This window comes from Strigops habroptila, chromosome 20 (genome assembly GCF_004027225.2).
Source record: "Strigops habroptila isolate Jane chromosome 20, bStrHab1.2.pri, whole genome shotgun sequence".
Classification (NCBI taxonomy): domain Eukaryota; kingdom Metazoa; phylum Chordata; class Aves; order Psittaciformes; family Psittacidae; genus Strigops; species Strigops habroptila.
The window spans coordinates 1,668,006-1,681,321 of record NC_044296.2 but is presented as its reverse complement, the minus strand read 5'-3'; the positions used below and the strand labels follow the sequence as shown (position 1 = coordinate 1,681,321).

At 59.4% G+C, this 13,316-nt stretch overlaps 1 protein-coding gene across 4 annotated transcripts in view; it reads right to left on the bottom strand.

The window, feature by feature from the left end:
• Positions 1-262: 262 nt before the first annotated feature.
• ARHGAP45 (Rho GTPase activating protein 45) overlaps positions 263-13,316 on the bottom strand; it is a 26,729-nt gene continuing 13,675 nt past the window's right edge. For 3 of the 4 annotated variants that reach the window (XM_030509120.1, XM_030509119.1, XM_030509116.1), the window contains 20 exons: positions 12,525-12,668; positions 11,498-11,582; positions 11,065-11,125; positions 10,559-10,637; positions 10,292-10,429; positions 10,034-10,098; positions 9,808-9,918; positions 9,360-9,440; positions 8,965-9,144; positions 8,630-8,767; positions 7,826-8,016; positions 7,418-7,575; positions 6,921-6,998; positions 6,506-6,607; positions 5,781-5,944; positions 5,280-5,468; positions 4,809-4,946; positions 3,451-3,689; positions 2,951-3,212; positions 263-2,568 (listed from right to left, as the gene is read on the bottom strand). In XM_030509120.1, coding sequence (XP_030364980.1) covers positions 2,296-2,568; positions 2,951-3,212; positions 3,451-3,689; positions 4,809-4,946; positions 5,280-5,468; positions 5,781-5,944; positions 6,506-6,607; positions 6,921-6,998; positions 7,418-7,575; positions 7,826-8,016; positions 8,630-8,767; positions 8,965-9,144; positions 9,360-9,440; positions 9,808-9,918; positions 10,034-10,098; positions 10,292-10,429; positions 10,559-10,637; positions 11,065-11,125; positions 11,498-11,582; positions 12,525-12,668 — 2,876 coding nt within the window. In that variant the 3' untranslated portion in view covers positions 263-2,295. The remainder of the gene's footprint in view (positions 2,569-2,950; positions 3,213-3,450; positions 3,690-4,808; positions 4,947-5,279; positions 5,469-5,780; positions 5,945-6,505; positions 6,608-6,920; positions 6,999-7,417; positions 7,576-7,825; positions 8,017-8,629; positions 8,768-8,964; positions 9,145-9,359; positions 9,441-9,807; positions 9,919-10,033; positions 10,099-10,291; positions 10,430-10,558; positions 10,638-11,064; positions 11,126-11,497; positions 11,583-12,524; positions 12,669-13,316) is intronic. The other variant, XM_030509117.1, reaches the window with a different exon arrangement.

Below are 13,316 nucleotides of genomic sequence, written 5' to 3'. Positions count from 1 at the left end.
AGTCTCACTGCTGAAGCTCTGGTGGATTCTTGGTCATGGCCAAGCCCAGAGCTCTCCCTATCACTGACTTAGCACCTTGGTTCCCTTGTTCTAACCTCTGGTCCTTGCCTGAGACCTCAGTGTTCCCATTCCGCAGAGCAGAGTCGCTCATGACCTCTCTCTTCCAGGTTTCTCGAGGGGTTTTAAGCTGAAAATCCTCAAATGCTTCCTCCTGGTGCTCAGCCCCCCGCAGTCGGGAGGACTCAGATCTCCAGGACACAGATAGGAACACAGGGATTTTATTCTTGGCCTTGTGTCAATCCCAACACGTGTCACACCCGGCTGATGAGCGTGTTGGAACAAACAGCTTCACTGTTCCTGTGCTGAATTGACACAAACAGAGGGTGCCCGTTGCCACGGGAAGCTCAAGCGCAGCTTTTGTCCCCCCCCTCACTCACACTCATTGTCACCCATTCTCCCAAACACGCCTGGTACCGTGTGGTGCAGTGCGGGAGCAGGAGCCGGCCCTCGGCCTCCTTCCTCTCGCCACCCTGGAAATGACCTAGAAAAATCATGGAATCATAGAATGGTTTGGGTTAGAAAGGACCTTAAGCTCATCCAGTTCCAACCCCCTGGCATGGGCAGGGACACCTCACTAGACCGTGTCCCCCAAGGCTCTGTCCAGCCTGGCCTTGAACACTGCCAGGGATGGAGCATTCACCACTTGTTCCCAGTGTCCTGGTGATGAGCTGAGGAGCAGGGTGTCCCTCAGGCATCTCTTGCTCTTCTTTAGCTCAGTTATAAACCATTTCAGTGGAAATTCACTGGGTTTTGTGTGTACCTTTGACCTGCTCTGCTGAGACACGGTTCCCTCTGGTCTGGAGAGCTCCAGCAGTGACCCCCTGTGCCAGGATGGATCCTTTGAGGGGATCTGGTTCTACACTATCAGGTCCTGGCTGATTGTCAGGAAACAGCTTTGGATTCATGCAGTTTCTCTGGGACCGTGGGCTGTGAGTAGCTGTTATGAGCTGCCCTTGTGCATCCATCCATCCATCGATCACTGTCTTCACTCGGTGACAGCAGGAACGCAGCCCAGGTACGAGCAGGGTGAGAGAAGGAAGCAGCTTTCAGCTCTTCATAAGCTCCAAATCTACTTGTTTCTCTATGCTTCAGTGCAGAAAAGTCAGAGCTTTCAAACACTTTGGCTGGTCTTGTTTAACCCTTGTTAAGCCAGAGGAGGTAGTGGGGTCATGGACGAGGGAGTCATAAAAGGAGAAGCCTCTTACACTGGTAGAGCTGTGGCTCGCCTCAGGCCGTGGGGGTCCTGAGGAGGAGGAAGAGAAGAAAGAGGAGGAGAAGAAGGAGGCATCATCCCGCAGTGACCTGCTCCCCACCCAGCTCCATCTCCAGGGCGCAGAGGTGAGGTTCTGGACTTGCAGCTCAGATTTTTGGAGACCAAATGTCTCCCAAACCAACCCCCCTGAGTGATGGGGCCCTGCAGCAGCACAGCCTGTCCCCGAGCCTGCTCACAGCCCGTGGCTGCTCCTGGCGTGGCTCCTGCTGAGTAGACAATGTCTATAAATGCAAGCAGCGGTGCGGAGCTTGCAGCCAGGGAAGGCACGTAACGGGCTTGAATATGTGCTGAGGCAGTAAATGTGTTGCTGGGCTTTGGGTGCCTGGTTCAGCCCGTTATAAATGATGAATGTACCCGAAACGTGGTGCAGCCGCAGCCCTAAAGCCGAGTCTGGCTCCATGCCCCAGGGTGCGGGTGGCTTTTACCCGGCTGCACTGGCCCCAGTGCTCCTTGGGCCATGTCCCCTTCCTGGGGAGCTGCTCCCCAGGTTTGGCCTTGTCCATTGTCTGTGTAGCGCCCTTCTCCCGCTGTCAGGAATGTCCCTGTGTCCCTTGTCTCCCAGCTGCAGCCAGGAGGGTGATGGGACCCTTTTGACTCATCCTACCTCCATTTCTGCAGTGGAGGTGCGGGGTTAAGGAGCACAGTGAAAATGTGACCTGGCTTCAGGTTCCTGAACAACAAGCAAAGGGTCTGCCCTGCTTCAGCTCCTTCCCTTCAGCCTCATGGATTGCGCAGGGGCTCCCTGCAGGCGCAGACCGACCCCATGTCCCCCCTGGGAGCTGAGGGGCTCAGGGGGTTTGTATGAAAGCTCCAGCCACCAAACAGCGAGGATCGTATCCCCCTCCCCGAGCTGCCCGCAGCTCCGTCTGTCCCTCCCCACCCCTCAGCATCACACACAGCTCCCCACGTCCGCGCCTGGATGTGGCGCTCTCTGCTTTGGCTGCGGGGAGGCAGCGCTCGGGTTATTCGGCATCGCTCTGCTCCTCAGCCGAGGGGCTGCGGCAGCGCGGAGCGGAACCCTCCGCATCCGACTGGCCCGTGCTGCAGCTCCGGCTCCGCGGCTCCTCGCTCCCGTCCTCGCAGCACTGAGCGTCGTCGGTGCTGGTCTCACTCTCCTGCTTGGTGAGCCGGGCCCGGGCGGCGCCGTGCGCGGCCGCCAGCGCCTCCCCGCTGTCCTCCAGCTCCGAGTCCGAGTCGACGGAGCGGTCGCCCGGCTCTGCGGGACAGAGGGAGCCCTGCAGGGAAGAGGTGCCGCGGTGAGGGCACGGAGCGGGAGAAGAGCTCCTCGTTCACCGCGATGTGGCTCCACCACACGGTCAGTGGGGAAATATCCCTGTGGAAAAGCGTGTATGTGCCATATCCCTGCCTGCCTCAGCGACTGACACTGCTCTTTCGGGGCAGAAAACCTCTCACAAGAGGAATGGGGGTGAACAGGGGGATGTGATGAAGCAAGGCAAGGTTTGTAAAGGAAGGGCAATGGCGTTCGCTGGCCCCATAGCACCATATGGGACAGTGGGGATGGGGAACGTCACTGGGTCAGGAGGCTGCAGCGGGTGTGTGGAGGGGCTGCTCCAGGCTGGGTGTCCCCTAAGGGTGCTCCCTTCCCCAGGCTCGTACCAGCTCAGAGCAGGTCCCTGCCTCCCCTGTGGCGTCTGGAGCGTGTTTGCTGCAGTCACCCAGCGCCGCCGGCTCCTTGTTCTCAAAGATGGTGGGATAGAAGATGATGAGCGCCTCGATGATGCGCGATTGGTGCGGGTAATCGACCAGCGAGGACAAGGAAATGGTGGCATCCGTGGGCCTTGGGCGCATCAGCGTTGGCCCAAAGACGATGCCCAAGTTGCCTGGGGTCATCTTGTTGTCCTGTTCCACTTCCACAATCCTGGGGAGGAGGAATTGTGAGGGTAAGGAAGCAGGGAGAAGGGACTGGTTGGAGGAGAAATTGGGCTGGCAGCACAGGGGTCCCCTTGGGGCACATACAAGCTTCCCAGAAGTTCCTGTAGCCATGGATCTACCACCCAGCGCCCGGGTGCTGTCCCCATGGGACCAGTGGGGAGGCTGACATTACCCTCCCACCCTCAGGGACGGTGCCCCCCGGGCTCTGGACCTGCCCCTCTCACCTCCTCAGGTGCTGCAGCAGGTACTGCAGCGTGGCCATGTTCTCCCGGGGCAGCTCCTTCAGCAGCTCCTTCAGCTTCAGCACCAGGTTCACCACCACCTTGTCGGTGTCAGCTCCCTTGTCCTCCAGCTCAGGGCCCCCTTTGCCGCTCCTGCCCTTGGCCTCGCCGCCCTGCAAGCTCTCCTTGGCCAGGCCCATCAGCTCGTTGTACATGCGGAAGGGCATAATGGGCTCTGGGAGCTGCAAGCAAGAGCAGGGGAGATGGTCCAGGTCCTCCGTGAGACCCGGACACATCCCATGCTGTTGAGCTGAGGAAACCTGGAGCCTGTCTGCAGCAAAGAACCATCCCCGTGGTTGCAAACCACACTACCCACAAGGTAATGGTTAGTTATCCATCTCCTGGAGCATGGGAATCAGCCTTGCTTGGCCTGGCCAATTGGTACATGTGAAGCTCAAGCTAAAAGCAGCGTTCGATCAACAAGGAATGGACTGTTCTGGGTGGAGAAGGCAGGATGAGGGCACAGCCTGCAGCAAAGGTGGGGATGCACAGGGTGGAAGCTCTTGCTTTGATGTCTGCACAGAGCAGCACTGCACTAATGGGTGGTGCTGGGTGGCTGGAGGGGCTTTTGGGGTGCTGGAAGCGGAGGGGTTTGGGGACAGGCTGCCCCGGAGCAGGCCCCCTCCAGCCCTGCACTTCGCAGAGGGACTTTGAGCCCCGTTTCTCTGCAGCGAGAGGTTGGATCTTGGCTCTTCCTCTCTTTCCACCCTGGTTTTCCTCTCTGCAGAAACCACAGCAGCAATTCCAAGCTCGGGAACACAGGGACGAGCCTCCTGAGCCCGGCCCCACACACCGGAGCCCTTGAGCAGTGCTGCACCAGCCCAGAGACAGGCAGCACGGAGGGGTTAAGCAGCAAAGCTGTGGGGTGAGGAAGCTGCTTCCTCCCCGTGGCTGGTGGAGGATGTGGGTGACCATGTTTACAGGAGGCAGAGCTGCTGGAGCAGCGTGAGGGGCTCAGCACCCATCAGAGCCCACCTCAAGGTGATGGGGGGGGCTCAGCACCCCTCAGAGCCCACCCCAGGGTGACCCAGGGGGCTCAGCCCCCATCAGACCCCTCCCCAGGGTGGTGGTGGGGCTCAGCCCTGCTCCTGCTCAGGGGCACATGGGCTCAGCCCGCCTCTTTGTGGGTCACTTCCCGTTTCATGCACCCGGTTCCCTGTTGTGGAGGGGAAGGAGGATTCGGGGCCTCTGCTCCTGGTTCTCTGGGGGTGCAGATGCTGCAGCGGTGCTGGAGCCACGCGAAGTGGTTCTGGCCACCTCTCCCCTGCCTCCCCCAGCAGAAGGTGTCACCAGCACCGTACCTGCCTCAGGTAGAGCTTCAAGACATTGCTGATATCATGAGGGGAGGCCTGGGACAGCTCCACCAGCTCCTTCCCGTTCTCAAACGCCTGGCAGAGCTTCTCCACACGGGTCTTGACGCCGTTAACTCGGTAGATGCCCTGTGAAAGGGAGAAAAGTGGGGTTGAAGTGAGGGGAGATGTTTCTCTTTACGTTTACATGAGACGGTGAGCTTCTACCTCCCACCCTGTCCTTTTGGGGCTGGAAATCCCTCTCAGAAGTCATCGTGGACATTACTGTCCTAGGAAAGAGGGAAGCAAGAGAAGTGAGTTTCCAAGCTCAGAGTTTGGGGCTTCAGGGCCAAGTTTATCAGCTGGGACTTTCCGGGTTCCTGTCTCCTAGAAACCTGCAGACAGTCTGTTGGTTTTTGTGTTAAGTGAAGGGGGTTCCAAGGGAAAGCAGCTGAGAAGAAGAGGGAAGAGGGAGTGTGTCACCTTGGTTTTCAGTGCCCGCTTCTCAATCTCGGTGATGCACTTCTTGATGATGAAGGGGATGCCATCGGAGCTGCTCTGAGAAGCCTTTGTGAAGTCTTGCCCGAAAAGCTGCAGCTTCCCTTGGAGCTTCTTGTGCCCGCACTGGATGGCCAAGGATTCCAGACACTTCTTGTGGCAAGCCAGGTAGCACTGGAAGACACAGGAAAAGGCATGGAGGTGGGAAAGAGCACCACGGGCCAGGCAGGAGGGCAGCCACCAGGCATTGCCCAGACTGAGGAGCTCCTGGAGCACGATGGCAGAGAGGAAAATGCCTTTGTGGAGGCACTGCAGGACCAACGCAAAGCACATGGGAACCCCCAAAGGAGGAACATCTTCCTGAACACAGGATAGAGCTGGGCTAAGGAAGTGGATCACGGGACCATGCGCAGGTCATGGTGAGGACACCCTCCTCCTGGGATATCCATCTGTTCCACCACTTCTTCCCACTTCTCCCAGCTTTACCTCCTCACATTCTGCTCCCTGGAAGTAAACGTAGCTGTTGCACTCCCGACACTTGGAAGGGGTACGGAGCTTCCGCAGCCGATGGGTCTGGGCAGCCTTGGATAAGCCAACATTTCGGAAGGGCCCTGTCGGAGCCGTCATCTCTGGGGTGATCCCGTTGATGCCTACAAGCAGAACAAAAGGAAATGCTCCTGAGGAGGCAGGGTGAGCCAAGCTGGAGCAGAATCCCAGCCTGGTTTGTGTTGGAAGGGACCTTAAAGCTCCTCCAGCTCCAACCCCTGCCACGGGCAGGGACACCTTCCACTAGAGCAGGTTGCTCCAAGCCCCTGTGTCCAACCTGGCCTTGAACACTGCCAGGGATGGGGCAGCCACAGCTTCTCTGGGCACCCTGTGCCAGCGCCTCAGCACCCTCACAGGGAAGAGCTTCTGCCTCAGAGCTCATCTCAATCTCCCCTCTGGCAGGTTAAAGCCATTCCCCTTGGCCTGTCCCTACAGGCCCTTGTCCAAAGCTCCTCTCCAGGTTTCTTGTAGCCCCTTTAGGCAATGGGAGCTGCTCTAAGGTCTCCTTGGAGCCTTCTCTTCTCCAAAAGGCAGTGCTTTGGGCTCCTTGTGGGGTCACCATCAGGTACCCTCAGTTTACCTTCAGAACTACTGAACGTGGGAGAAGTCAGCCCACAGTTGGCTTTGCCTGTGGGTGCTCGGCAGGACCCTGCACGGTCACATACCCTGCTCGAAGGGGGCCGTATTCTCATCCTTCTCCTCCAGCTCTTCGCTGGAGGACACGGTGCCATTGGAAGACAACCTCTGGAGCTTGTGGCTGAACTCCCCTGGCAAAAGAAAACCCATGAGCTGGTGAGTGGCCGATTCCCACAGAAATCCCTGCAGGAAAGGGGACACCAGGAGCCGGCAGGGGCTGTGCAGGGGAGCAGGATGCAGCCAGGAGAGTGTGAAGGTTCAGTGGTCCCTCACCCCATCCCAGCCCATCCCATCCCAGCCTGTTGGAGACTGGGATCAGAGCAGTTATTTACAACAGAGTATTATGAAGCAGATAAGAGTGCTGGGTCCTGCCTAATCCTGATGCTCTGTTTTTAGGCTGATGGTGTTGAAGGTGAAGGACTCTGGGCTGGTTTTGGTGTCTACCTGTGCTTGAATCCAGGCTGCTGCCAGCTTCGGCCACGGAGGTTGGCCAGGATTTATGGACCTGGTGTCCTCTCCCACCTGCAGAGGAAAACACATTGTCCATTTGAGACTGCTTCCTGTGCTCAGGAGAGAAACACGGGGGAACAGCCTGGGCTCTGGGAGACACTGAGATTCCCGAAGGAAGCTGCTTGGTTTCCTGCTGACAGGCTGGCGGAGGGGCTGGTGGCATTGTGATGCTTTTGGTGAGACATCCAGCAAGGGAAAGAGGAGCTGGGACGATGGAGAATGCTCTGTTGGGTAGCACCAGACAGCCGAAACAAAACCAGCCCATGGATCTGATTCTGTGTCCTTCAGGAGCCTGCAGAGCTCCCAGCTTGTCCTGCTGCTGCACAAACCCCCTGGTACCCACGGAGGTCCGGCTCAGCTCCGGGCCCATGGGATGCTGTGGGATGCTGTGAGCAGCATCGTGGGGAGGCTCCGCTCTGCCCCAGGCTCACCTCTGCACTCAGCAGCTGTGGCCCCCCCGTGCTGCTCCTTGGCTCCTGCTCCTCCTTCCGAGACAGCCCCGTCCTTGGGCAGCCCGGCCCCATCAGAGCCAGCTCCTGATGAGAACTCAGCGTTGAAGCTGCCTTTCCGTGCCCGAGTGAAGGGGGACCTGAGGGTGGAAAGAGGGGGAAAAGGGAACGTCTGAGTGGGTGAGGAGGAAGGACACTTGGAAACCTTATTCACGGTGCCATCCACTTGTCCTGGGATTCTTCTCTTAAACACTACATAGCCTCATCCATGGGATGAGGGTATTCCCAGCTGGTCCAGCCCCAGCTTTCCCCCGCCTTCAGGCACACTGGGAGGTTGTGACAGCGAAGGTGAGTGTAAACCAGGGCTGGTTTCCCCCTCTCCCTTCCTACCAGGCGTTGTGTGACACGTAGGGCTCGAAGTCGTACTGGGTGTCGGGCTCGTCGCCGCGCTGGAGCTGCCTGACGTGCGAGGCGTACTGCTGCCCCGGGTCATAGAGCTTGCTGCTCTCGCACAGCGTCTGGAAGTTGACAGGCAGCGGCGCCGTCTGCATGTGCATGATCTGATAGAAGGAGATTGTGGCCTAAAGATAACGGAGAGAAAGTCAGAGGTGAGCTTTGTGAGCTGACACATGTGGAGCCTCAGAGCAGCCTCGGTATCTGAACGGGGCTACAAGGATGCTGGGGAGGGACTCTTCATCAGGGACTGGAGTGATAGGACAAGGGGTGATGGGTTTAAACAGGGGAAGTTCAGGTTGGATATTAGGAAGAGGTTCTTTACTGTGAGGGTGCTGAGGTGCTGGCACAGGGTGCCCAGAGAAGTGGTGAATGCTCCATCCCTGGCAGTGTTCAAGGCCAGGTTGGACAGAGCCTTGGGCGACATGGTCTAGTGTGAGGTGTCCCTGCCCATGGCAGAGGGGTTGGAACTGGATGATTTTAAGGTCCTTTCCAACCCAAACCATTCTATGATTATATGGAGGTGATGGGAAATCGGGAGCGTGGAGCAGCACTTGGTCTGTGGGCTTGAGCCTTGGCTTTTAAGAGCACAGGGGAATGAAAAGAGCTCTCGATCTTCCCGGACCTCATCTGAAACAGGGGCAGCTAAGCCAGGTCTGCTGGGGAGGCAGCTCTGACCCTCTCCTGAGCAGGGTACGGCCACTTCTCGTCCTGAGGCTGAACCAAGTGAGCTCCACTCACCAGCTTGATGACCTGGTCGCTCTGCTTGATCATTTCGTGGATCTGGCGCAAGGAGTTCACCTTGGTGTCCTCCAGCTCCTGCTTCTGCGTGTTCGCATCCGCAACACAGGTCCGATATGTGGCCATCGCCTCTTCCGCCTGCGAGGTGGGAGAGTGAGGGGTGGAAACAGGTCATAGGTGGGGAGAACAAGGAGAAAGAACATCTCTGGAGAGCAGGTCTCTGCTCTCGGACCCCTCTAGGCATTCCTGTGCCACTCAGCTCTGTGCGAAGACAAGGGGCAAGAAGGCTCTTGCCAGGCAGATGCTCAGCCCATATCCAGAGCTCACGTTCCCACCTTGTTCTTGGCTTCTTCTTCCAGACGCCTCTTCTTGTCCAGGGTTTTGGTGGTGATGCTGCTGGTGGTGCTCTGCTGGTCTTCTTCTGCTTTCACTGCCATGTACTTGGCCTTGTCGTGCTCCTCGCTGCGCTGCATGTAGGTCTGCTTGGCCTTGCGCAGGTTCGCCTCTGCCTCTTGCTGCCAGCAAAACAGTGACCCATGGTGAGGACTGCACTGTGTGGGGGGTTCTTATCTCCTGCAAGCCCCCCACGTTCCTCTGCTGCCCCCCAGCACAGCAGGACAAAGCGCCCAACGCTGCTGGAGAAGGGCAGAGTGCAGCATCCTCAGGGGAGTACTTGCCATGGGGTGCTCCAGACCAGCCTGAGGAGCACAAACCCAGTCCTGCCACTCACCAGCTTCCTCTGCGCCCGGTGCCACTGCTCCTTGATCTCCTTCCTCCTCTTCTCATGTTCCAGGCGTCTCACTGAGAGCGGCTGAATCAAGGAGAAACGGCCCCACATTGGTCTGAGCTGCTCTTCCCTTTGCAAAAGGCTTTGCAGGGAGAAGTGCCCTGTGGTGGTCGTTGTTCCCTGGCATGTCCGGGCTCTGACAGGGTTGTGTCCTGGGTGGAAACCACCCTCTGCATGGACAGGACCATTCCTTCCCTGGCAAACTACTGTTCCCAGGACATGGGTGCAGCAGGGACGGGCACATGGGAATGCACCTCGGATGAGGTGGAGGTCAATAAGGTGCTGATTCATTTGAGGGTGGGTTCTCCTAGACCCTGTTTTCTAACCCCTCAAAGCACCCAGCAACCGGCTGAGAGCTTGGGCAAGACCCTTCTGAGACGGGTTCCCTCACCTGGAGGAAGGTTTGTTGCTGCAGGGTGTTGGCAGCCTGCAGAACCGACGTCCCGTGCTCCATGTCCTGCTCCAGGGTCAGCAGGTAGATGGACAGGAAGGGCATGTTGGCCTGACAGAGGAGAAAAGGCACCACCCTGAGCCCAGCACCATGAACCGAAGCATCCTCCAGCACTGCCTTCGGGGATGAAGAGCCAGAGGTGGCTTTGGGGACACGTGGGCTTTACCTCCTGGCTGAAGGTTTGCTTGCAGCTATTGGCCATCTTCTGAAACCCTTTGGCAAACTCCATCTCTGGAAGAAAAGGGTTGGAAGTGAGAAGACATCCGGGACACCGGGATCTCCCTGCTGGCTGGGTTCAGGGATGACATTCACCACTGCCCTCACAGCATCGCTGACCATAAAGGACCTCAACCTATTCTGATGCTGCCATGAGGGGCTCAGCCCCACTCCGGAGAGCACCCCCCTGCTGCCCTCCCTGCCTCACCCAGCGTGGTCCTTTTCTCCAGGTATCCAATGAGGTCCTTCATGTACTTGGAGATGTTCTTGGCGTACTGGAGGGCAGCGTCTACCCCCCCCTCGCAGCGCTGCAGCAACACATCCACTTCCTCGGCAGGGGGACAGCCTGTGATGGGGCGAGGAGGAGGAAGGTGGGGAGGGAGACACTGGGTGTGCTGGTGTCCTGCTGGTGTCCTGCCAGCCCCCAGTGCTCAGCCCCAAACCCTGGCACCCCAAACCTGACCCACAGTCTCACCCGTGGCACAGCTCTCCATACCTGAAGGCAGGCCATCTCCTCCAGGCCCGGGGATCCCCCCGTAGAGGTTCTCCATAGTCTGGGAATTGGGAAAGAGAAGGGACTGATGAGACAAGAGGAAGGGCAGTAGCCGGAGGGGCTGGTGGATGGAGAAATCTGGAGCTGCTTTGGAGCTGTGGAGCCTTTCTGCTGTTGCTGGAGGTATGCTGTGCCCAGCCTGTGGCCCTATGGGAAGGCCGGGAGCTAACGGGAATGTCACTGGAGAAATAGCTTGCTCTGTGCACACACCAGCCTGGGGCGGAGCTAAGGAGAGCACCCAGAGCCCTGTTTTCTGCCTCCATCCCTTCCCGAGCCACTTTGCCCTTCGGATCGTGCTCCCAGGTGGCTTTTCCTCCCTGGGGTGGTGGTGAGGGCAGGAGCGAGTGATGAGCTGGGAATCACACACGTGGGGCTGGGGGCTCTGAGCACATCCCGGGACCCGCGCAATGGGAGCGGGCACCACTCACCTGGTTCTGGATGGAGAGGATGGTGCTGCTGTCCACCTCCCCCATGAGGAACTCGGACACGCTGCGATAGAGGAACAGGGGCTGGGCTCAGCAGAGGGGTGACAGCGGGACTGTCACCCAGCAGCACCCACCCGCGCCCCAGGGAGCAGGCGAGGAGCTGCAGTGCTGGATTCAATGGGATCAGCTCAGCCCCACGTGGTGGGGTCCTGGTGGAGGAGCAGAGCTCGGCCCAGCACTGAGGAGAGGCTGGGAGATGGATGCTGTGAGCTCAGGCAGGCTTTGGGGTCCCCCCTTGGTGCTGGTGCATGTGGCAGGAGGGAATCTGCCCTCCCCGTGGGGTTCCCAAACCCACCACCATGGGGACAGGGCGAGGGGGGGCGATTCGGTCTATCAGGGCCCTTCTCTGGGGGATGGCTGGCCCAAAGCCCCTTACGTGCTGCTGAAGGACACCGCGATGGTCTCCACAGCCTTCTCGAACTCCCGCTTGTCCGCCTCATTGTTGGATTCGTAATGGAACCCTGGAAAGGAGGAAATGCAGAAGCTGTGTCACCACTGTCCCTGTCTCGGCTCCTGCGGGGCTGGGTCAGGGTCTGGGGCTGGGTTGAGCTCCACGGAGCATTGGGAAGGAGAGAATCACCCCTATGGATGATGCACTGTCCCTAGTGCAGCACAGTGTCTCTGCCCCACCATTTCTCCCCTGCCAGCGTCACTTGGCTCGTGCTTCCCTTTATTCCCATTACCCAGGGCTCTGGAAAAGTGCTGCTGAGCCTGGACCTGTCCCAGAGCCTCCGGTGTCTACCAGAGCGCCTGCTCCACAGCGGGATGAGATGGCTTCCTCCAGGAGGGCTCTCACCCATGGCCAAAAGAGGAACCACTGCAGCAGTGGGAACCGGCACAGGCCAAGGCTTCTCTGGGGTGCTGGGGCTGGTGAGGAGCTGGGATCTGCTCCCCTGCTCTGCCCAGGGATGTGGCAGCCTGGCCTCACTCCATCCCAGCCCTGTGTGGGGCCAGCCGCATGGCAAACCCCCTGTCACCCACCATGAGGCTTCCTGTGCCCTCGTGGTTGCTGTTTGGTGTCCAGGAAGCGGCGGGTGACGCACGGTGTTGTTGTGCTCTGCCTGCGGTTAGCGTGGCCGTCCCTGTCCCCTCCCCTGGGGTAGCTGCAGGCAGAAGCTGTTCCCCAGCCGAGCTCTGGATCTATAAACACTCTGCTCTGTGCCGGGAGCAGGATCTGATTGTGGAAGTGGTTTTCCCGCAGCCGTGCTTGGAAACCCCCCGGCAGGGAGCTGGGCTCCATCATTTCTGACACTGCATTGTCCTTAAGCCTAAACCGCAGCAAGCAGCAGGCGATGCTTCCCTCTGCCCATCCATGGGGCAGCTCCACTCCCAGCAGCCGCCCCCATGGGGTCCCCCCACATCCCAGCACAGGGCAGGATAAAGCCCCCACCCCATCGTCTCACCCTTGACTTTGGAGATGAGGGTCCCGGCGGCCGTCAGGGTCTCAAGGGTGTTGAGCAGCGGGTACTTGTTGATGACCTGGCGCAGGACGCGCAGGGTTTCACCCAGGCACTCGTGGGCCAACGGCCGCTGGGGCTCCTTGGGGTCTGTGAGAGGGGGGGGTCTGAACTGCTGCTGCATCCCTGCCCCACATCCCTGCCCTGCATCCCTGCCCTGTGTCCCTGCCCCATGTCCCTACCCACCAGAGCCTCCCCCCCATCCCTGACAGCCTTCCCCCGGGCAGGGTCCTGCCAGGCTCCCAGACCACACAGCCCATCCCCTTGGCCATGGGGCTTCCCAGGACCCGCATGGCCACGTCTCTCTTGTCCCCAGCCCTCCGCTCCCATCCCGGCTGTGTCCTGGCCAGGGGCAGCCCGACCTTCCAGGCATTTTTTCCTCAGTAGTAACTTTTTCCCTTGAAAGCGGTTTGGGAATTTCCTCCTCGTTTCCGCCCCTTCCTCCCGGCGGGGCGGGCTCTGCCGGCAAGGATGCAGCAGGTCTGTCCTGCTGCCGTGCCCATCCGTGGCATCCTTCCCCATCCCCTCCATGGGCTCCAGCTGCTAGTCCCGGGGGTCCAGCCCGGCTCCCCACTGGCTCGGTGCCGGTGCCATGGCTCGGGGCTGGGCACTGGCAGCGTGAGGAGGTGAGGAGCCTCCTATAGGGAAGTGCTGGGTGGGAGACTGGCACCCACTGCCCCACCAGGCAAACCCCGCTCCCCATCCCAGCCCCAGATCGGGGTCAGGAAGGGGTTTCCG